This window comes from Laccaria bicolor, genomic scaffold, assembly GCF_000143565.1.
Source record: "Laccaria bicolor S238N-H82 LACBIscaffold_55 genomic scaffold, whole genome shotgun sequence".
Lineage (NCBI taxonomy): Eukaryota > Fungi > Basidiomycota > Agaricomycetes > Agaricales > Hydnangiaceae > Laccaria > Laccaria bicolor.
The window spans coordinates 188044-214192 of NW_001889926.1; the positions used below are offsets into that span (position 1 = coordinate 188044).

Genomic DNA, 26149 nt, shown 5'->3' on the forward strand with positions numbered 1-26149 from the left:
GCTTCTACGACATCATGCAATGTTCATTTTGACATTTCTACCTACCTTTTGTATTATACACACTACAAACATTGATGGGGAGTCATTTCACATCAATCCAACAAATATATTGGGTGAAAAATACATAAAATGGAAAACAAGTTCAAATTTACCTTTTAGAGGAGGATATAAAATTTCTGGCCCAGAAACCTTATGTAGCTCATAACAATAGCAGGGAGACCCAGTGTTCAAAATATCTCTTCCTCAAGTTGTAAATGACTTCCAGTAGATTGCAGTCATTCAGAATTTCCCATCCCATTTTTGGCACTTGTCACAGTCAATTCCCTGCCTTATCCTGAGTTTTCAATTGTTCATCCCCAGACTTGGTATGTACAATCTACACTATGTTAGCTATGTTTCATACACCAGAGCATAGTTTTCAAAATGTTTGGTTCTTGTGTTATAGTGCCAACTTTGTAAAAAAAACCATGTGACATTCTTTATTGTGAGTTAGTGTAGGTTAGACGAGTCAAGTTTTTCTGTTTCATTATTGAAGAAACTCAATCATCTACTAAGTATTGCATCGCAATCAAGAACTCCACCATTGACATCAGAACATAAACACACCTCCCTCCAACATCTTTGTTAGTACATCGGCCGGTACACACGTTTGTCATGTATCGGTCATTCAATATTCAATGTCCTTTACGCGTGAAAGCTGGGTTCGACTCCCAGGCAGAGAGTATGTGAGAGCCTTGTTAATTTTTCTCCGTAAGCCCGCTGTACAGGCCGGAAAGCACTGACGAGCGCTTTTTCTATTCCTTTGTCACAGACTCACAGTTGAAATCCTAACAAAGACTACCCCCATAACCTCTCTGTTGGAAGCTGATTCCCATCCAGACAGATTCGGTACATTCCTCTCCAGGTTTTTATCGATAGAGGTCTACATCAAACCCGTGCGATGTAAGGCCACCACGCATTTCCCAAGCCAGGTTCAACGCCTGCCATACACCCCAATATCCAACGTCTCTGTTGGTATATTGGTCGGTACGGGTGCCTGTCATCTCAGATCTGGAATACTGTACCATTTCGATCAATTCGACTGTCACGCGTCACGGTCAATTTTTTTTATTGCGGATTTAATTTTTTCCCGATTTTTCCGATTTTCTGGGATTTTTCAAAATCGCAAAAAAGTCACGTCGGTGTCGAATTGATCGAAATGGTACAGTACCTGATGGTCGAAAGCTGGGTTCGATTCCCAGACAGAGGCTCTTCGTGAGGAAAAATATAGTTTTTTTTTGGTGCTTCCTAAATATCTCAGGCTACTTGTACGTGTGAGCGAATGGCCATCGTCAGTTCTCCAGTGATTCTAATGGCACGCGCCCTATCGCACCTAAGCTCGACGCAAACTACACACGTCTATAACGTCATGAGACGCCAATGTTCACCTATGAATACAAAAAGTTTTAAAAAAAACCCTTAGTTCTTTGTCTGGGGATTGAACCCAGCTTTCGCGCGTGAGACGTGCATTCTCCGCAAACCCTTGATGACAGGCGCGTGTATTGTCCAATATACGAACAAAGATCTTCAGAGTCCCTTCTAAAAAAACTTATTTATGCAGCTGAGGCGAAGGGGGAAAAGAATCCGACAGCGTACCAATCGGCCGTGGACTGGGGGTATCGAATGACATGACATGCGTCGGCTCAAATTCATCTCCACATCACCCTGCACTTTTAATCTGATGGAGTTTGATAGTCCACGCGCGAAAGTTGGGTTTGACTCTCAAAGAGAGGGTTCAACGTTCAACTTTCAACAAGCATAGGCTGCCAGCATTTTTACGGAAGAGATCTTGAGGGTAGTTGATGACTAGTGACTGACGAGCAGTTTGATGACAATTTTCGAACGCAAAAAAGTAATAGAGATGATTTCTTGTGTTAGAGTGCAACCGTTCCTCATCCTGAATTAACCCCCACTGTCTCCTAGAAGGGCAAATTAATGCAGATGCTTGCATACTATCAACCACCCTCAATGAAAACACATTTCGATTCTTGAAAGATTCCCTGCCCAGAAACCAATTTATATGCTCGAAAATGAGGCATACTAATTGGATGCAGTGAGAGAAGGATCAAGGCAAAAGTTGTAAAGACGTGGCTTTATGGATTTATGTAAGTCCCGGCCTCGGTCCCACAGCTTACCCCAGTTTTGATAAGCGGTCGCGTATCTCCCTTGATCATTCCATCAATCACAGTTCTTTACAACGTTCTGACAATAGGGAATGGCTACGAGTGTACAAGCCTCCTGTACTGTATATAAATGAGCAAAGTAACAAATAGAACGACACAAATCCCCACTCACCAGTTGTCAAGCTAAATCCCCCTCACGCAATCGCGAACTCATATCTCGACCCGGGATGCCCCCAATACTCACAAGGATCGACATCTTACTCTCGTTCTCCCTCCACGCGATAATCCTCTGGCGCATACACTTGCATGCTTCCTTCACGATCTACGCAATCACGATTCTATCGCCCTTCGTAGACATGCCCAGAACCACGGTGGGAAGCAGAGACGCATTGACGGGACCGATTTGCGTTCCTGGTAATTGTGTAGCTTAGTATATGCGCTCTGGTGAGGTGAGGCGACGTCGTAAAATTGGAGGTGAAGAGAGCCAGATAGGCGGTACACCTTCCAGCAATAAGGGCCATGAGAAAGAACCGGCAGAAAGAGCACGCGAGCAAAGAGGGACTCAGCGGGGGAAACGGAAGGGATGCGAATGGTAAGCTCACCTCCACTGTGACTCTATCGGACGTTTCGTTGACACGAGGAAAGTCCGGCCTCCGCCTCGTCGTCGTCCATCCGGACCCCGACTTGTTCCTCGTTGAGCCCGATTTAGAACCAAGCGATAACGCTGTTTCCAGCTCTTCTATAACGTTGAATAAGGAGGGAATGTCTTGTACGTCAGAAAAACCTGGATGAAGGCGCGGCTATCGGCAAACATGGAGAGAGTCACGATGGATTGAAGCAGAAGACATACTACCAGGCGATGGGCCCTGCGCAGAGACGGAAGCCGTGGCAGGAGCAAAAGGCAACTGGTGGTCTGTGCGCACCAAGTTTCGTCACGTGCCCCTTTCTGGTAGCACTCCTTCACACATCCGAGTCCTTGAGCTTGGATCCTGCTCCAGACAGAAGGATGGTCAGAATTACTTCCAGCCAGTATGAAAAAAAAAACATTTTCACCGGTGTCTCGTCAATTCCAATCTTGGCACGCTCACCATCCGACGACGAGTTACACTCAACACCTGAGAAAATTACCTATATTCAATCTTCTCTTTGTTAGTATATCGGCGAGTACACGCACCTCCCATAATGATGTGCCACTGGATTTCCCGATGTGTGCGGAAGCTGGGTTCGACTCCCAGACAGAGAGATATGGTGTGTCAACCGTGATTCATTTTCCGATCCAATTTGGATCCAGTGATCAAATAGGTTTGCAGAAGTGTTATAAGCACTCTTACGTTTTGAAGTAGGTTCTGGAGAAACCTTGGAGAAAACACCCTTGGAATGACTTGTTTCCCGATTTCATATCCGCCATCCGTCACGTCTTCAGCTTAGAACTTAGATGGCCCAACTGGGGAAGTCGGCCGCGCGACGTTGATGAGAGAACAATGTGCGTCTGAGGTGTCGGCCGTTGAAAGGAGTCAACAGCGTAGATTTGTGCCAACGGGCGAACCCGCAAAGCGCTGAGAAAGGCGTCTCGTCAACACAGGCCCCGAACCGATTTGGCGCTCAGTGTCGATCCATATCTCATTAAAGTCCACAATGACGGCTTTCTCGACATCCGCACTTCGCCGGACGTCGACCTGTTGTGGTTATAATGAGTGATGCGCAACGTTGTACACGTCACGCAACGACGTCCACTCCGCCGTCACCCGCCTGATCGTCGTTCTCCTCGATCATGGCCATCTTCAAGGATCAAGCTCAAGCCTTGGCTTATACTCCCATCTTCGTGAGCGATCGATTCGGAGGAGGAAGAGATTGAACGTCAAGGTGTGGAAGTTGTCACCGTCGGAAGAGTCCGTGTGAAGAGTCAAGAGTGCGTTATTGCGAGATTGCCCTTCACCGGCATTATCCCGTCATCGCCTAAAAGAGTTTCAATCTTCACAGACGACCTTGGCGGCCTGGCCACTTCTCTACCCATCTCTGTCACTACCCGCCCCGCCTACTTCCAAAGCACAGCGGGTCCGAATACGTTTATGTATCTGTCTCGCCGTGTGCCTAGACCAAGCCTAAACAAGAGACAGTGGTGGCAGCTGCTTGCTTAGTGCGTGGGGGTACGCTTCCGTGGTGACGTTGAGCCATGATAGAGACCTTGTAGGTGGATACGTTGACAGTGGTAGGGAAGATGATGCCGAGCGAATGGGTGTCTGCAACGCGTGTTTGGGAGGAAAAAGGAAGGGTCACGGTGTTCCGAAGCCACACTTTACTCGAGATTGGCCTGGATGCGGATGAGGAGGGGACGGAGGGGTTAAACGTCCACGTCCATCCTGATATCCTATCCACCGCCTCACCGTGTTTTGGTTTTCAAACTCAACCTCACTCGACCCCACTCCTCCTTTTCGACACGCCATTGATAGATAAGTCACACAGCGTGCCCTCTGCTTGTCAGCCAGCTCAACTCTTGGCAACAATTTGTCCCTGAGGGGTTTGACAAGACCAGAGTCCCGTGGGGCCGTGTTGAGTTCTTTCTCGTTTGCAATTTGTTTTCAAGCATATAAAATCGTGAACAGTCAACACCGTTATATTTCTCTTCGAAATTTTTTCTCGACTTACAACAATATTGGTCTTGAACAGTCGGTCATTCAGGGATCGCTCGACAGTTGTTTTTGACAGACTTGGTACCTAATTTTCATTTCGTCCACATTGTAGCGTGGCGGCGCCAAGGATAATCAAACGCACTTATAAGGCTCGAGCCTCAACGTTCAACGTTCAACTACCATATCTTCATTTCCGATTCCTTCCTTCTCCGCCTCTCACTGTTCAACCAAAATGTTTCAACTCCGCTCTATCCTTTTCATCTTGCTTCTCTCTCTGGTCTACATCTCTTCGGCTCTGCTAATTCCGCTCGGGAGCCTCAACCTCTCTCGGAATGATCTCTCCTCTACCGCTAACGCTGCAGGTCCGTCATATGTTCAATCTCTGGAGAGTAATAAAATTAGATACAGCCAAACGGGACCTCGATTTGAGAGACCCGAAGCGCGCCGCAGGTCCGTCGTACTATTCATCTTTTGATAGTGGCGAAAAACTCAGATATCGATTTTTTTAGCCAAACGGGACTTGGACCTCTCGGAGAGAGGCCCTAAGCGAGCTGCAGGTCAGTCGTACTTTACATAAGTTCGAAGGGTAATCAAACTAAGATGTTGGCCAATAGCTAAACGGGATTCAGACCTCTTAGAGAGAGAACCTAAGCGAGCTTCAGGTCAGTCGTACTTCACATCTTTGAAGGGTAATTGAACTAAGGTGTTGGACAATAGCTAAACGAGACACAGACCTCTCGGAGAGAGACCCCAAGCGAGCTGCAGGTCAGTCGTACTTTACATCTTCGAAGGCAAACTAAGATGTTGGCCAATAGCCAAACGAGACATAGACCTCTTGGAGAGAGACCCTAAGCGTGCCGCAGGTCTGTCATGTTAAATTTCCAAAGGGGAGTCAAGCTAAGATGTGAATCTCAAAGCTAAACGAGACCTTTCGGAGAGAGATACCAAGCGTGCTGCAGGTCTGTTATACTCAATTTATGAAGACTCACAAAGCTGAGATATTGATCTGGTAGCGCGTGATTCCGAGTGAATTGACTCACCAGACTTCAAGAGTACTTTCTCGTCTCCCTACCCTCACGTCCTTAGTCAGGGTCAGCGCCGAAAGGACTATCAGAGTTAGCACGATTAATTTGTCACTCCTTGCCATTCTAACTATATATCCACTCTCTTATTCATAATGTTTGAGGTTCGGCGCTGGAAAAGGGTACGATCGCCATATGGTAATATATAAGTTCGGAGCAGAAGAGTCTCGGATCCCCTCGATTACGAACTTCCACTACTCGTCTTTCACATTCACTCCCTGGTTGAACTTAGGTGGGATCTCAGAAATCAGCGCGCATCGACTCGCAGGACGCACAAGTACGTTTCTCGAGCGATACCTCAAACTCCGTTGAATAGGGCCTCACAGAGATCCATCAGCATGAAAGGCCAATCGTACCACGCTGGTACGTCCCTTCACAAAGACTCAGAGAGATTCATTCCAGCGGATTACCTCGGCCATTAGTCACGCCCATGCCCTATGACATTCATTTTTTTGGAATGACAATGTTTCTTGGCATCGCAAAAGCTGTGGCAGCTTCCGGCGGTGCAATTATCGCGCCCACCCTGGAATGGGTGGGTAGGGTCAGGATTCATCGTCTTCCTTTTGTTCCTTCTATGTAGGAACCTAACTTGACGCATCTGATGTATACAGGTTTTCCGTGATTGGATGGTACAAGTCCCATCCGCCAAAAGCCAAATGGCTGGACTGGTTCTTCAACACAAAGTCGCAAGTGTTGCGACTCGCAACACTTTCCCCACATTGATTGTGGGGCCCACAATCTACACAAGCCAACCTAAGCCAACGTTGAATAATCCTACGGATGATCCGCTAGTCTCGGAACGGTAATTAAAAGGACTGATCCGTTACGACATCCGAGCATGAAATAATCGTCACGGGACACAGTTTATGTACTCCGTCTATTTTCTTGACGTCGTTTCTGGCGCGCCGCGCAAACTTTGTTGGAATTTTATATTCCACTGAACAACCTGACGCTTCGTGAAGTGGCCTCCAGGTGGTTTTAGCCTCACGTTGGCGCCGTCATCGTTAGGGGTCTATAATACATGATTTACAGTACGGCGCTAGGTAAGATGGACGGAGGGAACTACTGGTAATTCCACCGTTCACTGTTAGCGGATGACAGGGCTATAGTATAAGAAAGGTTACTCTAGGTTTCTCCCGGACTGCAGCAGGAGCGTAGCAACCACTGCGACCTCAACAGGCCTGCAGATATTGCTTGAGCTGTGAGCTCCAAATCCACCTTATTGACTGTTCGCGTTACCCGCCCCAGATGCCCATCAAGTTGATTAGGCCAAGCGCTCAAGATGATTGCACCATTATGAGGAACCCAATAGTAATTTCGTCCTTTTACCTGCATCGCTCGGTAGCTCATATCAGCTGATAGAGGCAACCATTGCGAGACCAGCTGTCTGTCAACAACACCCGGAACCTCAACCCACGGATGTGTGTGCCACTCGATTCGAGCCACAGGATCACCATTGCTCTTCGTGACTATGGTTGAATATTGGACGGACATGGCGCTCAGGTACGTTTGAGACCCTGGGCCGGTGACGCTGCTGTTCAAAATATTTGGATGTGTAGGAGAGAATTCGAATGATAATTTTGTTGGCGGAGTTGTTTCGACGGAAGGAAGTACACCGTATGTGGCGGGATGGGAATAGTGTAGCCAGGGCTGGCTGTTTATTGAGTGGGGGTTTTGGGGGTTGTACCAGCCACCTTGTGCGTATGGATTGTTTGTGTAGGACATTTCGAAGTAGTTGGGAGTGCAGGTGAACTGGTGGGGTAATTCGTAGGTATATAACATGGAGGCCAGCAGGAATTTATATGCTTTTTTTTTTCCTGGGCGCTGAAACGCAAAATGACTGTATGTTTTTCATCTCGATCTAGGACAACACAGGCATAACGATACGACCGACATCAACGGTACAAAAAAGTGGTAGAACGTTCTCGAGAACAATATATATGGAGTTTAATCCACTCCTCTTCGACGAATGCTGTACTCTTCTATCTGAGCGTGGTCTAGCAGTTTGAACGTGGTTCCACCAGAACGTAGCGATGAAGTTCAAAATAAAGTCAAAAACAGGGCCTCGCAGAGATTCTCTAACACGAAATGCCGCTCGCGAATGCTTTTCTGTTGACCGTAAAAATTTATTCAAATCAACACGCGAAGGAAAAGTTCTGAACCCCGAGGCCGAGGCCGAACTGAGATCAAATTAAAAGGCTCATGGCCGAGGTTCTACCCTTTACACACTACCCAATACCGCGCGCGATGACTCTTTAGGATCTTGTATGAGTCGTTATGTACTTTTGCTTTTAGAGCTTCAAATAACATCAAGTCAATCCTTTCTCGCAGAAATAATCAGTGCTCGTGTTATCAACCAATTAATAGCGAAGCTGTAGGAGATCGACGCGTGAAAGGGCATTGGACGTACAAATAATGGACAAGACGAGCCAGTCATCCCAAATCAAGTCAGACTCACAGCCACAATCATGATGCTGTTGCGGACGTAATACTGTTGCTTGGCTGCAGAGTGGAAAACAAACCCATTTCGTCAGTCTTTATTTTTCTCCTGAAACATGAGGAATTACATCACAGTCAAACAGTTCCACCCACAAAACCGTACGACGATGGTATCTTCACAAGTAACCAGCAAACACAATGGCAGACTTCTTCAGATGGGCCCACCCGCGTAAGCACTATTCACATCCTCGAGCCTCCAGCTAATGCATTTCGTCTTCAGTCTTCTTCAGCATCATTGTAGTGTTTGCGATTATTGAGGTTCGCTCACCATTGTCTCTGACGATTTTGCCACCGTCTCAATCACTCTTTCTTGTGTTTGTAGTTGAGCATTTCCGCTTGGCTCGTCGCAAAGTACAACGCCCGTCACAACTTCACCCACCGGTCCCTTCGCACTCGTGTGCGGTACACGCTTTTTGTCTCGATATGGACCGTCTTATTTGGGACCATCTTCCTGATCATGTTTTTGGTGGCATCGACGGGATTCATCCTGACGAGCATAGCGACCCATGGTATCTTGTGAGTGATGTGATTTGGTTCTAGCTGGGGCCCGTAGTAATGATGATTCAAATTTGTTTCAGTGTATTCATGACTTGGGTTCTATGGGTAGCGGCGGCGGCGGCGGTTACGCAGTCGGTAGGGGGGAATTTGCATTGCAGGTGTGTCTGCACATTCTCAGTGGCCGCTCAGCTTCATGATACTCATGCCTTTCGCACAGTACCCAAACTGAATTCGTCTACTGCGGTCATCTGAACGCCCTTATAGCGTTTGCTTGGATGATATGGTACGGTTTTTATGACTCTTATCTGCCGCCCCCGCTCATATTTCTTGTCAGGATTTTCCTAACGTTCTTGCTGGTAGCTATAATTGTACGAGGCGTGATCGTCGTGCGCAGAGGTGAAGGATACGGGGGTGGTTTGGTGGATGAGTGAGATATCATCTCCCCCCTCTGCCATCAAGCGCTCTTTCTTGCAAAACTTTCGTATTTTCATCTTAGGATCAGTTAGACCACTTGGGCGTTTAATGTACTCCAGTCAAATTATGCTAGACATCGAACAATTTAATCATCTACAGACTTACAACATTTCAATCACCGAGTCAGCAGCCAAATTACTCCTTCAGGCCCCCCTCATCATAGATGTACTTCGCATAGACAGGGACCCACACATTGTTAGCAGCATGTTCTCGCACCTCATGTAAAATCCTCTCCTTTTCCTCCCCATCAGCGGCATGTTCTCCTTCTCCACATCCCCAGGCCTGGGCACTACCCTCCACCACAGCCTGTTCCGCCACCGCTACGCCAATCTCGAAATTCACTCGTGGGGCATCGTCAAAGTCAGGCAAGAGTGCCTCACCGGCGTACTCGTACTTCTTGCCATAGTCGTGCGAAACACGGGCGGATGTGATGGCAGGGGACAGAGCCGCGAGGCGACGTGCTCCCGCTAAGAGCATTGTGTCTGTCATCCGACGCGATTTGGAGAGGATGGCGCCGAAGCCTAGACCGGGGTAGATGAGCGCGTTGTTGCATTCCGCGATGCTATAAAAAAGCGCTTAGGCGAATATTTTGGATGAAAGGAGAGTATGGGTCGCACTGGAACTCTTTTTCTTTCCCCTGTATATCAATATTCACATTACCAAACGGACTCCCCGTCGCCACTAATGCCCTGCCCCCCGTCCAACGAAGGACGTCCTCCGGCTTCGCCTCTACTAACTTGCCCGGATTCGAGAGAGGCATTATGATGGGCTTAGTTCCTGGATCTTCCTGCTGCAGCGCCTCCGCCATGGCTTTGACCACTTCCTCCGTGAACGCCCCCGAAGCAGTCGAACACCCAATCAAAACCGTCGGTTTTACTTCCTTCACCGTATCCAATAACTCAACCCTCCTCCTTATCTGCTTCGGAGTCGCCCCCTCCCACGTCGATGCGTCGTCCGCTCCAACCCTGATGATCTCGTCCCACTTTTCTGAGGCGGGTCTATAAAACTCCTTTTGGTGGGGTAAATCGATCTCCGCCGACACCTCGAAGCTGGGGTGGTACAACAGCCCCTCTCGATCTACCATCCAAAACCGCAAGTTTGCAGCCTCTCTAGAGACACCGTCCGCAGTGATCATTGCGTCACGGATCTGCACCGCGATACCCATGCCGGCCGAACCGGCACCTAAAATAATGTATCTCTGGTCAGATAGGCGTTTCCCCTGTCCTTTAACTGACGAGCGGCTGGAGACCCCGATGGCAGCCATGATGCATGCGAGAGTTACAGCGCCGGTTCCCTGGCTGAATATCGATTTAAAGACAATAGAGTGGTTTGGGATGCGAGAAACATACATATCGTCATTGAAGGCGGCGTGTGTATCGCGATATCGGTCTAAGATGCGATGAGCGTTGGTCACTCCAAAGTCTTCGAAGTGGAGAAGACTATGGGGGTAGTATTTTCGAACGAGCTGGACAAATCTGCAACAAATATCGATGACGCTGCACTAACACTGGCAGCATGACTGTGGAAAACATACTTGTCCACAAAATTATCGTACTCTTCTCCGCGGACACGACTGAACGGCCATCCCTGGGTACCCTGAGAGATGCGAGGTAGTATTATCACAAAACTTACCACGTATAAAGGGTCATTGAGAAGATCTTCGTTATTTGTTCCCACGTCGAGAACCACGCTAACTGAGCGAGACGGATCCAACCCTCCAACAAGCCTTCAATAGTGTCGGCCAGTTGTGAATTATTTGAAAAATGGTAACGCACGTATACATTGTTGATTTTGCTGTCGAAATCTAGGAGACGCTTTGTCGGTAGGGTACCATTCTAGCCTAATGAAGAACATACCCCAATTCCCTAGATTTGTGTCAGCTTCGAAGCAAGGTATAAGAAAAAAAAACTCACTCCGACGCCTTGGTCACCGATTCCAAGAATTGCTTCGGAATCAGTACACACGAACAGGTCAATCTCCCGCCCTTGTGTTTGTTCCAGAAAATCTTGTTCCATCGAATCTTGTTCAGGAAACGTCAAGTACAAGCCTTCGCTGCGCCTAAACAAGTGTGAGTAACTGGCAATAGCGTCTCCCTGAAAGCTCTTGAATAGAGTCAACAGATTTATGTAATGACGCGTCACCTCTGTTGGCGTATAAATGATGGGCACCAGTTCCTTCAAATGCCTGGATAACAATGCGTAATACAGCGTCCAGTTCTGGTCCTTCAAACTTTGCAAGAACGTATTCTTGCGAATTGGCGTGTCTCGGGCTCGCAGCTGCCCATACGCGCGCTCGCATTGCTCGTCGATGGTGTTGACACGGTAAGGGATGCGAGACGATAGACCGAAGGCCTTACGCTCGTTCGTAGGAAACCCGGTCCCTTTGTTGAAGCGCGGCGACGTTAGGAGCTGCTCGCCACGTATGGCGAGACGCATGGCGGGGACGATGTTGGGCTTATGGGCATGAAGTGACATGACAATTGATGTTGAGAGTGAGAACGTGACGTCAGAAAAATGACGATTGCCATGTGACGTCATTGCGGGTTGCTGCTTGTCGTTGGCATAGTCCGACGTCCGGGTTTCAACTTTCAACGTTCAACGTTCACTGTTTGAACGTTTGCCACTACTCTGCAATGTTTGCCATCTTCGTGACAAGGTTTGTTCTATTGAACCACAGATGTATTTCGCGTAACGATTCCTCCCTCCCATCACGCTCGTTGTCCAATCCCCCGGATGCACCTCACTTCCCTACACTCCTTCAACACCTCTAACGACGAACCTCCGAATATCGCGTTGCCTTCCATCGTGAACATGGTTTCCAGGGGCACGTCGTCACTGATAAATGGGTGTTGGTCGCCTAGACGCGGTTTGAGCTCTCCACGCAAAAGGAGGTCTTCAGTTCCCCCTTAACGACGTCGGTAGAATCGAGAGATTTGGAGTTGGGATGGGGCGCGGACACTCTCGTTCCAACCTGGGCAAGGTTGAGTTTGGGCGGGGAAACATACGAGGAAGGTACTTACCTTGGTAACACCCGTGAGCCCTTGTTCTTCCGAATCGTCTCCTTGAGGCAATTCCCCACCACTCGTCACGCTCGTTTCTGATCCCCCAGATGCACCTTCGCTTCCCTAAACCCTTCCTTCAACTCCTCAAACAACCAGCCTCCGAATTTCGCGTCGCCTTCTATGGTGAACATGGTTCCGAGTGCGCGTCGTCACTGATAAGAGGGTTTGCGAGGACGAAAACCATAGCATTTATTAGACGAGCGCATTTGGCGCAGCCGAGTCGAGGAAGGCGGAGTTCCACTGACATGAGGATTTCGTGCTGGCGGGAAGGCCGTTAGCCCGGACGCGGAGATGCAGCGGGAGGGGTGACGTTGAGGATATGTGCATGGCAGACGTACCATTCTTTGCGCTCCCACTGGATTCCTTAAACGACGACCACGTTGTTCGAACCGTATGGTGTTATCGACGTCCAGCTGATGGTGTGCAATCCCGGTAAGTCACTAAACCTCTGAATGTCTTGAGAACCACTTACCAGCATATCGCCCTCGACCTCTGCTGAAGCTACATCGCGTGTACCGTCGTACTACATGTTGGGTTAGCACGATTCCAGAGGGCGCGTCGTCACTAATAAGAGGGGCTACGCCAGATTCGAGCTCCCCACGCAACAGGCAGTCTTCAGTGCCCTCTGAACGACGTCGGGAGATTCGAGAACGTTGACGTTGGGTGGGACACGGACACCTTGCCTCCTGCGAGGACGAGGACCATGGCGTTCGTTAGGTGTGTGGAATTGGCGTAGTCGAGTGGGGGGTCGTAGAGTACCGCAAATGTGACGATTTTGCGCTTGTGGGATGGTTGATAGCCTGAGAACGGAGAGGGAGAGGAAGGGGTGAGGTTGAGGAGACTGTGCACGACGTTAGGGTGGCACGTACTTTCTTTCCCCTCCCTTTCTCTACGCCATCTGCTCGTCTATCCACCCGTATCCCTTCAACGACCGTATTGCTCGAAATGTGTCGGGTCGTCGACGTCTAATTGATGGTACACAATCACGGTAAGCGTTCACGAAGTCTCTGAATGCATTGTCAAGGACTTACCAGGTTATGTCCTCAAATCATACGTTGCGTCCATCGTACTACGTGTTGGAGAAGCCGACGCTGAGGGCTTCGTGTATGGCAATGAGTGACGATGAGAGGTAAGTCACGTTACACTCGTGCTCACCGTTTCCCACAGCCACAACGCCCATCAAACGACAATCTTCAGCCACAACTCATGTCAGTTGGTTTCTATCAAGATTCGTGTCGACGACTTACGTTTTGTCGGTATTCACGCCGTCGTAAACGACGTAGACGCTATACGACACAGGTAAGTGATTAGTTCAAACGCGGAAAGACACTAATGTACCTTCCAGAGACTCATCGACGGCTCAGGGCAGTCGTTACGCGGGAGAGGCGCTTTGATAGAGGCATCCAGGTGAGTACATATTGTGTATACTCGAGCGAAACTGACGTACCTTTTGCAGAACCGACGTATTCCGACCTGTACACCTCGCAACGCGTATTCCGCCCATCCAAGCTGTCCATCACAATCCGATGGTGCACGTCGCGTACAAACGGGGTGGACACATAGACGTTGGGAATCTGAGGGGCACGAGGTAAGGAGGGGGTGCAGGACTCGCGTTACCAAAAACTTACCTTTGTCATCAGTCCGTCACCACGAGTCTGCAGAAAAAAGGATATAAGCAAAGGTGAGTGAAACATTGTCTGTTATGAAGACGATGTTGACGTACGTGGTTGCCATTTAGCATTCTGTCACATCTCGCCTTGAAGGAGGGGCCTAAAAACTCGATACGCAACGTCAAAATCAGCGACGACGGACGACGCGCAGACGACTTACGAATGAATGACGACGAAGATTGTGAGGACGACGACGAAAGGGGAGTGGACGTCGACAACGAAAGAAGAAGAATGGGAGGAGGAGTGGGAATGTAAGTGGGCGCTGATGGAAAAATACTGGACTTACCATCACCGTCTTTATAGGTTTTCTCGCTTGGCAGTAACTAGCCGAGGTGTGACTGACGTAGAAATTTTACGGAAGCAGGGTCCGAGTCTCGTTTCGTGCAGGGTTCGGATCCAAGGAACCGGGGACGGAGGAAACGATCTTTGCGTAAGTTGCGTATCCATCCATTCCATTGGTTTCTTTGACTCACTCCGGCCGCGTTTGATTTACTTTTCTATTAGGGTGCACTCGAAGTACTTCCAACCCATCTGTGAAAGAAGTACCGACTAATGTACATCCGCAGATATCTTCATTACTATTGCGGGAATGGCTCCCGTTTGCGAAAGTTCAGAACGCCTCAAAAAAATCCAAGCCAAGTCGTTCCAAATCAAAGTACGTACATTCATCAGACCCTTGATGAATAAATTTCTGACAGCTGAAAATTCAGAATGCCGTTTTTCAATTCGGAATCGGGAGAGGAGATGGAGGACACGTTCGATGGCCATCTACACCTGAATGTACTTACGTGCTTTGGTACTTCCTACACAAGTGAGTGTCTTATGATTCTACCACATGAATAAACAAATTCCGAAACTTTTTTTATCACAGAAACCCGAAAGCATACAATAAACCAATGAATTCGGTTTGGTGAGCATCACCTGCTCACAAACTTCTTACACCAGAACTTCTGATATCACAAGTGCAGGGACACCGGGGATACTACCCGAATAGAACCCTGACACATCAAGATGGAATTTCTGTGTGTGTGGTTCAAGCGCGATGAAGAATCGGGAGAGCAGGAGCATATCTTTACTTGTTGTTTGGAATGTATGTCCACTTTGCCCTGTCAACGTCTCATATCACTAATGCTACTTAGGAATTAGCAAAGATGCATGAGATGTCATTGCGCACATCCGACTAACTGCGAATGGAGGAATGTAAGAAATGGTACGAGATACGGAAAACTACCCGCCGGCCGTGATCTTTCGCTAACGGAAAGTTACAGGTATCCAGGCACGCAAATAGCACTGTTCCAAAGAAGACCCTGACGTGTAAAAGTGTCAGTTTCGTCAATGCGTTCCAAGCGCGATGGATCTGGAATGGGGGGCGGAGGAGGACATTATCATTCTATGCACGTTGTTGCGTGATCGACTGTGCTTACTACTTGTTGAGAAGTGTTGAATAGATTTATAATTATGTGCGAGCTACACGTGGACGTTAATGAGGAAGTACGAATGGAGGAAGTTAGAGTGGTACGGAATACTGGTACGTTGCGCGCTGCACCCTGGTATCTTCCACTGACAAAAGTTCTGGAAATTCAGGTACAGACTTGGCAGGGTTTTGAAGAGGGCCCTGACACGTAGAACTGCCAGCTTTACGAGATTGTTTCAAGTGAGACGGGGAAATGAGATTCGGGGGAGGAGGAGGAGATCATCCTCCTCGCTTCAAATGTTCTCGCTCCACTGGGTTGTTATGAAGCCTCTACAATATGTAGGTAGGTATACGCCTATTGATAAAAATTGTACACTATGAATCAAGGAAGGTAGTGGAATGCCAGGGATTGAAATTGGCATGGCAATTCCGCGCTCGCATCTTCCGCTCGCAAAAGTTCAGGAAGTTCAGGAACAAGGTTGGCAGGGTTCCGAAGAAGACCCTGATGCATAGAATAATGCATTTCGAGCATGCGTTTCAAGCGTAATGAAGAAATCAGAATCGGGGGAGGAAGAGATCATCCTTCTCACAACGGATGTCTATACATCCGTGCACTTGTTCATTGCTAGAACATGTCAAAGTCATTTAGTAATATGCATATGAATTGCAAATAGTCGAAATTGTACACTACGAATACGAAAAGGTAGAGAATTGTAAGGAATGCAGGGGATGGGCACAGCGCGCCCAGTTTACACCTTCCGCTGGCGAAAGTGCGGGAAATTCAAGTACAGGGTTTACACGGTTCCGAAAAAGAACCTGATACATAGAAAGGTTTATTTTACGGATGCGTTCCAAGCGCGATGAAGAATCGGGAAAGGAGGAAGCCATGTCTATTCTCTTTCAATCCTTTTCAGAGCCATTTGCACGACCGTCCTCCTAGACTGTCAAGTAATTTATATTGCAAATGACTATGTAAAACAAAAGGGTACACAAGTAGTTTAAAGGGAAGGTAGTGGAACAGAATGTGAGAAAAGGCGTGTTTGGAGTGCACATTTCCGCTCCAATTTTGCGCTACGCAAAACGTCCAGACTTCAAGACATGTGTAGTCGGATAATATATCAGACTAACACTGCAACATGAATGGCTGGTTGTATGAGGCTGTTCTAAAAACACTATAAGTGCGCACAATCATGAATGACGAGGAGACTGCAGACACGGTCATGTGGTATCCTCAGGTTTCCACTCGTACAAGCGTCCCCGTCTGCATGCGCTAAATTTCTGGATGTCAAGAGTTTAAGACGGGCAAGAACAGTCTCAAATGTACACACCAGGTGGCGACAGCTGAGGACTTATCTCCTAGGAAGTTTCACACTCTCCCAATCACATTCATTGAGTTGAGAGGTGTTTGCAAGACGTACGCCATCTAAAAACAAGGTGCATGACATGATTTTGTGTCCTGCAGAATAATGGGATTTACTTACCACACGGAAATTTATATCCCAGAAAATTTGAAGATGGGCAGAGTTAGTGAGGGCAAGAATTTGAGTGGTGAGGGAGGAATGGGGGGAAAAGCTGAGCTGCAAAAAAATTGAACGCAGAAAGTTTGATAGCTCCGGATTCTTGATTCGACGTGCGTGTTCCTAGAATATTCTCCCGATCAAAGTATTCCTGGAATGTTGGCAAGCGAAGATTGCAAGGTCCCCGCGCATTGTTTGTCGGCTGGATACTTCCGGCCAAGTGCCACACCAAAATACTTACTCACACAAAACTTTGTTGATTTTCCTTGGCACCCAGAGGTATAAGTAGATTCGGGAATATGTGGATGCCCACGCTTCCCCTTGCCTCCATTATGCCTCTACGCTGCCCGGCTCTCATCTGCATTGTCAGGTAAGTTGCTTGGCCATTTGTTGTTACTCCTTCACTCATCATCACCATCCAGTCAGAGGTTGTTGTTGTGGACGACGTTCACATATCCTACCTTGGTTAGCAAAACTTTGTTTGTTCTTCTCCACGTTGACTAACAATTCCGTTTTGGGCTAAACAGCTTTGCTTCCCTCTGCGCTCATCGTCTCCGCCATGATGGATGCCTAAGCCATGCAAATCGATAGGTTCTGTGATCCTTCGCTTCCATCAGTAATGAAGTCTCATAGGAATGTAATGCACCCATAGCACTTGAAGCGATGAACTTTGGTGATGGGGCTGGCTGTCTGCAATTCCAATTCGATTTTTGGCGTTCCGGGGATTGCTGTCACGAGGAAGTCTTCTCAGGTAAGTTTTATGTGTGTTCTTACTGTCCTGAACCCCCCATTTATTTTGTTGAAGGCTTTTCTCAACATTTCTTTGATTTTTTTTTGAAGCGAGCAACATAATTGGATTTTTTGACATCCGTGGATCGCTATCACACAGCATGCCACCTGTTCCTCCAACCTTACCTCTGAATTGGCCCTACGCAATGTATCACTTTCCGCAAAATGTAGTTCTGCTGCTGTGTTTTCTGCTCACCATTCTAATTCGATATTTCAATGTCCGGCAATCAACACATCCCCTTGCTGTACAACTTCAATTTTTCGAGTTCCTGCACTTTGTGCCACTGGATTTCTACACATTCCTATCCATGCACCCCATCGATTCACTTCGTTCTGGGTCATCGCTACGTGGCAGCACATACTGCTGCTTGTTGACAGTTGTCTCCTTTGCATCCCTCCACCCCACAGTTCAAACTCGAGTTCCGGCGATCGCCCTCATGCCGCTAGCTTTCTATACATCCCTACCCATGCACTTGGCCATCGCTACGTGGCAGCACATGGTGCTGCCTGTCGTTTTCTTTGTCACTCCACCCCATGGCTCAACTTCGATTTTTTGCGTTCCGGCAATCGCCCTCCTGCTACCTACCTTCCTAAACATTGTAAGCTTGTTCCTACGCCCATTCTTTGTTCTTCTTTTCTCATATCACCTTTAAGATTCACCCTTAGGATGATTTTTGATTTTTCCCAGTCCAGCCATGGCTACGTGGCAGCACGTAGTGTTGCTTGTCCTTTTCTTCGCGTCACTCCAACCCCATGGTTCAAAACTTGATTTTTCGACTTCCGGCGATCACCCTCACACTGCTCGATTTCTGTCATTGTTCGATTTTTCGTCACCGCAGCTGTGTTGTGCAGCACATATTCGATTTTTAAACATCCCCCCACCACTCTCACACTGCCATTGTCTTCCAGCTTATCATTTTGTTTGTGTCGCTTCCACCGCATGGTTCAAACTCGATTTTTCGAGTTCCAGTGATTACCCTCATGCCCCTCGACACATACACATCCCTACCCCATACACCCAATCAATTGCCTTCATTCTTTCCCTCTCGTACATGCGCCCGGTCACCCCCTTCTGTTTTCTGCACGTGGCTTTGTGGCGCGGCGCATATTCGATTTTTAAACCTCCGGCAATTGCTCTCACAGTGCCATCATCTTCCCTGTATAGAGCTTTCTCTTTCCTTTATTCTTTGACTCATTTTAACTTCGCTTTTGTGCAGAATGACTACAAGGCAGCATGTAATGCTGTCATCATCACAAACAATGGGCATCTGGATAGATGCTTTGGGCGCGTGAACGCGCCTTTTCACTGTGGGAAGCTTCAATGTAATCTGTGAGTTTTTCATGTACTTTTTCTTATTTACAATGTTCCCTGATGTCATTCCCCTTGCCTAGACGTGACTTTATGCTATCTGTCCAAAACTGACCTTCGATTGTCTTTGTCTAGGCCTTTCCTTTTTTTGTCATGGAGTAAATAGTACATGTTCACGTCGGTAGTCAGTAAAATACGGAACACTGAACCACGTCTGGCCGTTGCATGAAAATTGCAATAGCCAGACATTTTTTATTGAAACAAGCTCCCTGCGGGGAGGCGAAACTATGATCGGACATTGCAAAAAAGTTGAACTTTCGCCTTGTTCATCTTTTTTCCGATAGCTTGGTACCAGACGGCGACTCCCATACAGCCAACTTCCCTGATATTGGGGTCAGAAGAAACACATGCAAACTACTTCTTGTCTTCTACCCACGACATGTAAAATCCTCTCAAGCCTAGACCGAGTTAGATGAGTGCGTTGTTGCATTCCGCGATGCTACAAGGCGCTTAACTAGGTATCCATATTCACATTCCCAAATGGACTCCCCGTCACCACTAATGCCCTGCCCCCCGTCCAACGAAGGACGTCCTCCGGCTTCGCCTCTACTAACTTGCCCGGATTCGAGAGAGGCATTATGATGGGCTTAGTTCCTGGATCTTCCTGCTGCAGCGCCTCCGCCATGGCTTTGACCACTTCCTCCGTGAACGCCCCCGAAGCAGTCGAACACCCAATCAAAACCGTCGGTTTTACTTCCTTCACCGTATCCAATAACTCAACTCTCCTCCTTATCTTCTTCGGAGCCGCCCCCTCCCACGTCGATGCGTCGTCCGCTCCAACCCTGATGATCTCGTCCCACTTTTCTGAGGCGGGTCTATAAAACTCCTTCTGGTGGGGTAAATCGATCTCCGCCGACACCTCGAAGCTGGGGTGGTACAACAGCCCCTCTCGATCTACCATCCAAAACCGCAGGTTTGCAGCATCTTTAGAGACACCATCCGCAGTGATCATTGCGTCACGGATCTGCACCGCGATACCCATGCCGGCCGAACCGGCACCTAAAATAATGTATCTCTGGTCAGACAGGCGTTTCCCCTGTCCTTTAACTGACGAGCGGCTGGAGACCCCGATGGCAGCCATGATGCATGCGAGAGTTACAGCGCCAGTTCCCTGGCTGAATATCGTTTTAAAGACAATAGAGTGGTTTGGGATGCGAGAAACATACATATCGTCATTGAAGGCGGCGTGTGTATCGCGATATCGGTCTAAGATGCGATGAGCGTTGGTCACTCCAAAGTCTTCGAAGTGGAGAAGACTATGGGGGTAGTATTTTCGAACGAGCTGGACAAATCTGCAACAAATATCGATGACGCTGCACTAACACTGGCAGCATGACTGTGGAAAACATACTTGTCCACAAAATTATCGTACTCTTCTCCGCGGACACGACTGAATGGCCATCCCTGGGTACCCTGAGAGATGCGAGGTAGTATTATCACAAAACTTACCACGTATAAAGGGTCATTGAGAAGATCTTCGTTATTTGTTCCCACGTCGAGAACCACGCTAACTGACCGAGACGGATCCAACCCTCCAACAAGCCTTCAATAGTGTCGGCCAGTTGTGAATTATTTGAAAAGTGGTAACGCACGTATACATTGTTGATTTTGCTGTCGAAATCTAGGAGACGCTTTGTCGGTAGGGTACCATTCTAGTCTAATGAAGAACATACCCCAATTCCCTAGATTTGTGTCAGCTTCGAAGCAAGGTATAAGAAAAAAAAACTCACTCCGACGCCTTGGTCACCGATTCCAAGGATTGCTTCGGAATCAGTACACACGAACAGGTCAATCTCCCGCCCTTGTGTTTGTTCCAGAAAATCTTGTTCCATCGAATCTTGTTCAGGAAACGTCAAGTACAAGCCTTCGCTGCGCCTAAACAAGTGTGAGTAACTGGCAATAGCGTCTCCCTGAAAGCTCTTGAATAGAGTCAACAGATTTATGTAATGACGCGTCACCTGTGTTGGCGTATAAATGATGGGCACCAGTTCCTTCAAATGCCTGGACAACAATGCGTAATACAGCGTCCAGTTCTGGTCCTTCAAACTTTGCAAGAACGTATTCTTGCGAATTGGCGTGTCTCGGGCTCGCAGCTGTCCATACGCGCGCTCGCATTGCTCGTCGATGGTGTTGACGCGGTAAGGGATGCGAGACGAGAGACCAAAGGCCTTACGCTCGTTCGTAGGAAACCCGGTCCCTTTGTTGAAGCGCGGCGACGTTAGGAGCTGCTCGCCACGTATGGCGAGACGGATGGCGGGGACGATGTTGGGCTTATGGGCATGAAGTGACATGACAATTGATGTTCAGAGTGAGAACGTGACGTCAGAAAAATGTCAATTGCCACGTGATATACAGTCATCCACCCCTCAATGATACACCACCCCCATTTGATACACTTTTGACTAGCAAATATTTCGCTCAATACTAGACCGAATTTTACGAAACAAATTGTAACAGGTAGTACAAACTCATATCTACCACTGTACATAATTTGGATGCAATTGAGGCAGAATTGGCAAAGGTATGGAGCATACAAAATGGACTGTTTTTCGGAAATAGCCAAATACAGGCACACCCTTCAATGATACACCTATAATCTTGGTTTTTCTCTATGAAATGTGGGTCAAACATTCTGAAATTTGGTATGGTCATAGAAGGGCATTTATCTAAGATTTTCATGTAGTTTCTGTAGAGACAGATTGTGCTCGAAGGTAATTTCTCATTTTGGGTGTATCATTAGCAGGTGGATGACTGTATGGAGACCAATCTTACGTCATTATGCGGGTTGGATCCGCTGGCAAGCTTTTCAGGCTTCTAAGTTCCAATGTCTCCTGCTTTTTTATTGGTTTTTGATGGTTTTTTCGGGTTTCCTAGGTTGAGAAACCCATGGAATTCCCTTCCCCACTTTTTATAAACTAGGTACCCTCAAGACTACGTAGAATGTCTCCGGGCTGTCTGCAAATCTCAATGGAAAGCATGTTGTTTTGGGTGTGTCAATTTCGAAATCCTCATCAGGCATTGACCATCCCTCAACGTTCAACCCTTGTTTTTGGCCCTCAGATTCTACCTCATTTTGGCCACCACCCTCTCCCCTCACCATGTACAAATTCATTATGATATCTGGCCACCAGCTGAACTCCTCTATTGTGCCCCACAAAAACGTCAAGAAATCTCAAATTCTTCAACACTACTCACAGAATCGAATAGTCTGTCCTCGGTCTGTCCACGCTAATCGCAGCTCCTAATACCTGACTCGTTGTAAGGCACGACCTCTGCTTCAAGGCCTATGCCGACTCCCTTCCAAGTTTCCCGCTCTCGAGCTGAATGGTGTGGGCACGTACCGTTTTATCATTTTTGGGACCTCCACTGAGTTCTCTTCATAGTCCAGGTTCCTAACGCGTATAATCTGCTCTAGTCAAACCCTCAGCATTAGTGCCTGGAACGTTGTAAGTACTCCACGATTTGAAATTCACCTCCCAGATGGTCGGCTATCATCGGCGGCCTACCAATTTGGTAAGATTTAATCTTTTTTTATACATTTGCAATTACTTCGGCAACGCCAAGAACAGCGGCAAGGGTACTTAGGGGATGTAGAGTTTAGAAATTCGTGTTCACCCTCCCCCCCGTTCTCATCCCTGCCCTCTTGTCCCCTCTCCCCCTCACCCAAAATGCTCCAACTCCGAAACGTCCTGTTCGTTTTTATTCTTTCTCTAGTCTACCTCTCCTCGGCCGTGCGTCTTCGGTACCGGCGCGAGGCGCTCATCCAAGGGAATGACCTCTCTCTGAGAACTAATGCTGCTCGTATGGCAGCTGGGCTTGGTCCTCTACCCCCTCGGCGGGCTGACCCTACACGCGTTGCAGGTCTGTCATAGTCTACCTTCCTCAAGTGAAAAGGGCCCAACAACATCCATATAGCCAAACGAGCACAACCTTCTGGGAATCCGTCCGTTGTCCTCCAAAATCATTTTTATCTCAAAACTAACGTCCACTCAAAAGTTGCACCAGCTATACTAGCGATTACATCAAGGTGTACCGATCTAGCAATGGTGTCTTCCTTGGTTACATCAAGAAGACCCCAACCGAGGGCGGGTGAGGCCTGCATATCTGTCCGACGAAACGTCTGACTAAAGTGCCTCCCTAGATACGGCCTCACGAGCGGACAAGGAAGTGCGATCAAGATTTCATTCTCAGCCTGCGATTCGTCATCGCCAATCAGTATCTCCATTGATGTATGCTTCATCCTGACCATCCCTTGCGTTCTCCCTCAAAAAGACTGATTGACAGGGTGCTCCTGCGCCAAACTCGTACCTTGGATTCACTGGAACTAACATCAATACGGGCACAAGGTTAGTCCATGTAGACTCCATTTGATACTCCATTCAGACCGCTCTCCTTTCCAGTTCTTCCGCGATTCTGGCGCCAGTCAAGAACAGTACGTCCCTCCAAACCTTATTTCGTCTTCCCCAACTTGGATGATTCTGTTGTAGCACCAGCGAATTCTCCTCCTAGTAACAACATGGAATCTGCGGTTTGGCAATTCGCTTCAAACCATATTGCAGGTAAGCACGGGTTCTCCACGTTACCTGATGTAGATTCCTTTCTTACCGTGAGCCATAGCGCAATGGGTCAACGTTGATAGCAGTGAGATGTGCCCTGTTTTTTTTTTTGGCCCTGGTCGTTGACATTTTTTATTATAGGCAAACCTCCCACTTATCTCTTCTACAACCCCAACGGTTCTGGATACATTCAGATTACTGCTGATCCCGGAAAATTCACTCAGCAGTATCCCAACTCCTACGCCGTTGTAAGCTTCTTCTGCAGTGAATGCTCTATCACGCCGCTCATCAGGTTGAATAGTACTTCGTTGTCTCCAACACCGCTTAGACGCTTCTATTACCAGACAATGACAGACTCTTTATTACGGACTACTTAACGATTCTTTTAACTACACGATATGCCTAGACTCTAAGAACTATCCTAACATACATTCTTCCTGGACTTGTTCCTCCCCTTTTTTTTGCGCAATGCTTACTCGTTCGGCTACTGAAGTTCCTTTGGTAGCGTAGCCTTGCATAATGTTCATCCACGGTTGGGAGACATATATTATTATATATCGACGACGTGGAGGCGACTGGAGGTTATAAATAGCTCCTCCTGCCAGAGCGAGATGAGATGGACCCTAGCCGGCGGCCCGAACCACCTTCTACACCAGCTAAGAAAGGAGTCCAGCATGTAGAATCAAGGTCTGCGCTATCTTCGTCTGCCGTATTCGTATGCAGGCGGAGGCCCCTCTATAATAGTGCGCCCCGCGTTGACGTCGGTCGATGATTCTGTGTCTTTCCACCGAAGAGGCCCACCGTCGAGACGAGTAAAACTCCTGGACACTGACATCGACGATGGCGTTGTACATGTGCGAAGAGAATGATCTGGAGAAAACGAAGATGAAGGCGACGACAGAGAGGGTAACGTTGACTGAGGATGAGATAGGATGGGAGGGATCTGAGGACGTAGTGTCTCTGACTCAGCTCTTGAGCCGTACCGACTCGCGTTTAAAACCCTAATCCCACCGCCGTCGTCGCTTAAACGAAACTGACGTGAGTCGGGTGTATTGGTTTGGTACACGCTACTAGGATCTGAGATGAATCCATGGAGTATAGATGACTTCCTCGATGATGTGGAGAGTGGGGTTAAGTCTGATAGCTCAACTGATTCAGTCGAACGCCGGGGCTTCAGGCTTCTCGAGATGCCGGAGAGAGGCGGCGGGCGTTTGCAGCGCTTTGTACCTGATGATGTATTCGCCACAGTCAACGTATTGTTCACACTATAATTATGAGAGGTATACCACGTCGGGTTCGAGTATATGGACCATTCAAAAAGGGTGGCGGTGATGGACCTCTCATTCTTTGGATTTTCTGGCGTCTGAGGAGGATGAAGATAGAAATGATAGTAACGACGAGTATGAATATTGCCAGCGCTCCGGAGACCAACGCTACGTGAGATCCTGGATGAGAAAGTGGTGTTGAGGTGCTGGCGATTGAGGTCACGGTTGCGGGGAAAGATAGTGACTGGGCAAGTATGGCGCCACTTGAACTTGATTCCCTTCTAATCCCGTTCGAACCTGATGATGCAGAACGGAAAGATATATTTCTGTAATTCAATCGTCATTACTTAGTCTGGTTGTTATTCATCGAATCTACGCACGTGGTGTTCTGAAACCCTGTCTTCATCCACGTCCGTGAGACCGCACTTGAAATTTTAGAAACTTGTTCAAGTAAAGCGGAGTGGTATGTCTCAGCAAAGCGGTACCGTTTCAGATACACGCAGCGGGAAGCAGAACTACTATCCCTGCTGTCCAAAAAAAATGACTGAAGTAAGAGTGAAGGAAAAATGAAAAAAGGGAAATCGTCACCGAGTGCAACACCCCAACAACACCCACACAGTCAGCGAATGGTTGGAAGGGACCCTCGTCAACTTGCAGGCCGTCTTTCGTTTGACTAGGAAGAAGATTAGAGGGCGTAGAGAAGAAACCCAATTGAGAGCATCGTTCCGTTTGACAGCATTTGTCTGGTTTCTTATCGATCACAAGACCCGTGTGGATCTATTTTCGTCGAGGACAAATGACCTATTCATAGCCAGGTATGATGGAATCATGATATAACTGCCCCCAGTTTGAATGATGGTACTATTTTTATCGAACTCGTGTTGGTCCGGTGGGAGAGTGTGGACGAAGTTGCCAAGGGGCTTGAGCTTAAGCATGAGGGTGAGACCAATCTTGAGGAGGTTGGTGGGGACGAAAGGCCAACGGGAAATCGTCATGCTATTCTGCCTTTTGAACTAACATGAAAGTTTTTTGGCAACTTCTTCGCGGCGAGACTAGTTGTTAGGCTAATATCAAACTCAACAGATGAAAACAACGTTCACAAAGCTTGACAAAAAGGGTTTCAGTGAACGGGTCAAAGACGGGAGTAGGTGTTGCTATCCATG

General features: G+C 47.8%; 11 protein-coding genes across 11 annotated transcripts; 5 read left to right on the plus strand and 6 right to left on the minus strand.

The window, feature by feature from the left end:
• Positions 1-2500: 2500 nt before the first annotated feature.
• Positions 2501-2683, minus strand: LACBIDRAFT_312869 (uncharacterized protein; the record flags this gene model as incomplete). The annotated part of the gene is made up of 1 exon (XM_001888461.1): positions 2501-2683. One exon carries the CDS (start codon positions 2681-2683, stop codon positions 2501-2503), a length of 183 nt encoding a protein of 60 aa, XP_001888496.1.
• Positions 2684-5024: 2341 nt separating this feature from the next.
• LACBIDRAFT_333765 (uncharacterized protein) lies at positions 5025-6680 on the plus strand (the record flags this gene model as incomplete). Its single annotated transcript, XM_001888408.1, has 12 exons — positions 5025-5154; positions 5201-5242; positions 5302-5349; positions 5407-5454; positions 5510-5557; positions 5608-5655; positions 5710-5751; positions 5979-6012; positions 6107-6151; positions 6191-6237; positions 6297-6406; positions 6486-6680. 12 exons carry the CDS (start codon positions 5025-5027, stop codon positions 6678-6680), a joined length of 837 nt encoding a protein of 278 aa, XP_001888443.1.
• A 71-nt stretch (positions 6681-6751) lies between these two features.
• Positions 6752-7599, minus strand: LACBIDRAFT_333766 (uncharacterized protein; the record flags this gene model as incomplete). The annotated part of the gene is made up of 2 exons (XM_001888462.1): positions 6752-6886; positions 7204-7599. 2 exons carry the CDS (start codon positions 7597-7599, stop codon positions 6752-6754), a joined length of 531 nt encoding a protein of 176 aa, XP_001888497.1.
• A 912-nt stretch (positions 7600-8511) lies between these two features.
• On the plus strand, positions 8512-9302 carry LACBIDRAFT_312872 (uncharacterized protein; the record flags this gene model as incomplete). The annotated part of the gene is made up of 6 exons (XM_001888409.1): positions 8512-8542; positions 8594-8631; positions 8696-8889; positions 8952-9029; positions 9089-9154; positions 9206-9302. The coding sequence occupies 6 exons, from the start codon at positions 8512-8514 to the stop codon at positions 9300-9302; spliced, it is 504 nt and encodes a 167-aa protein (XP_001888444.1).
• A 178-nt stretch (positions 9303-9480) lies between these two features.
• On the minus strand, positions 9481-11780 carry LACBIDRAFT_255095 (uncharacterized protein; the record flags this gene model as incomplete). Its single annotated transcript, XM_001888463.1, has 13 exons — positions 9481-9608; positions 9636-9732; positions 9763-9907; positions 9969-10253; positions 10287-10354; positions 10388-10643; positions 10695-10820; positions 10880-10932; positions 10978-11071; positions 11121-11149; positions 11202-11210; positions 11259-11438; positions 11487-11780. 13 exons carry the CDS (start codon positions 11778-11780, stop codon positions 9481-9483), a joined length of 1764 nt encoding a protein of 587 aa, XP_001888498.1.
• A 214-nt stretch (positions 11781-11994) lies between these two features.
• On the minus strand, positions 11995-13492 carry LACBIDRAFT_312874 (uncharacterized protein). Its single transcript, XM_001888464.1, has 6 exons — positions 13438-13492; positions 13276-13371; positions 12879-13206; positions 12745-12819; positions 12365-12665; positions 11995-12315 (listed from the first exon to the last, which is right to left on the minus strand). The coding sequence occupies exons 3-5, from the start codon at positions 12882-12884 to the stop codon at positions 12525-12527; spliced, it is 222 nt and encodes a 73-aa protein (XP_001888499.1). The 5' UTR covers positions 12885-13206; positions 13276-13371; positions 13438-13492; the 3' UTR covers positions 11995-12315; positions 12365-12524.
• A 93-nt stretch (positions 13493-13585) lies between these two features.
• On the minus strand, positions 13586-14043 carry LACBIDRAFT_312875 (uncharacterized protein; the record flags this gene model as incomplete). The annotated part of the gene is made up of 5 exons (XM_001888465.1): positions 13586-13597; positions 13654-13692; positions 13745-13794; positions 13854-13980; positions 14035-14043. The coding sequence occupies 5 exons, from the start codon at positions 14041-14043 to the stop codon at positions 13586-13588; spliced, it is 237 nt and encodes a 78-aa protein (XP_001888500.1).
• A 195-nt stretch (positions 14044-14238) lies between these two features.
• Positions 14239-14613, plus strand: LACBIDRAFT_312876 (uncharacterized protein; the record flags this gene model as incomplete). The annotated part of the gene is made up of 3 exons (XM_001888410.1): positions 14239-14327; positions 14380-14506; positions 14581-14613. The coding sequence occupies 3 exons, from the start codon at positions 14239-14241 to the stop codon at positions 14611-14613; spliced, it is 249 nt and encodes an 82-aa protein (XP_001888445.1).
• A 2726-nt stretch (positions 14614-17339) lies between these two features.
• LACBIDRAFT_333770 (uncharacterized protein) lies at positions 17340-19219 on the plus strand (the record flags this gene model as incomplete). The annotated part of the gene is made up of 6 exons (XM_001888411.1): positions 17340-17377; positions 17430-17472; positions 17641-17758; positions 18063-18395; positions 18490-19126; positions 19189-19219. 6 exons carry the CDS (start codon positions 17340-17342, stop codon positions 19217-19219), a joined length of 1200 nt encoding a protein of 399 aa, XP_001888446.1.
• A 354-nt stretch (positions 19220-19573) lies between these two features.
• LACBIDRAFT_255070 (uncharacterized protein) lies at positions 19574-21456 on the minus strand (the record flags this gene model as incomplete). Its single annotated transcript, XM_001888466.1, is given in 11 exon segments — positions 19574-19604; positions 19621-19890; positions 19924-19994; positions 20025-20280; positions 20332-20457; positions 20517-20569; positions 20615-20708; positions 20758-20786; positions 20839-20847; positions 20896-21075; positions 21124-21456. 11 exon segments carry the CDS (start codon positions 21454-21456, stop codon positions 19574-19576), a joined length of 1452 nt encoding a protein of 483 aa, XP_001888501.1.
• Positions 21457-22811: 1355 nt separating this feature from the next.
• LACBIDRAFT_295676 (uncharacterized protein) lies at positions 22812-24281 on the plus strand. Its single transcript, XM_001888412.1, has 10 exons — positions 22812-23026; positions 23081-23108; positions 23162-23254; positions 23307-23394; positions 23450-23511; positions 23566-23597; positions 23653-23724; positions 23783-23806; positions 23863-23969; positions 24023-24281. The coding sequence occupies exons 1-10, from the start codon at positions 22834-22836 to the stop codon at positions 24047-24049; spliced, it is 726 nt and encodes a 241-aa protein (XP_001888447.1). The 5' UTR covers positions 22812-22833; the 3' UTR covers positions 24050-24281.
• The last annotated feature ends 1868 nt before the right edge of the window (positions 24282-26149 follow it).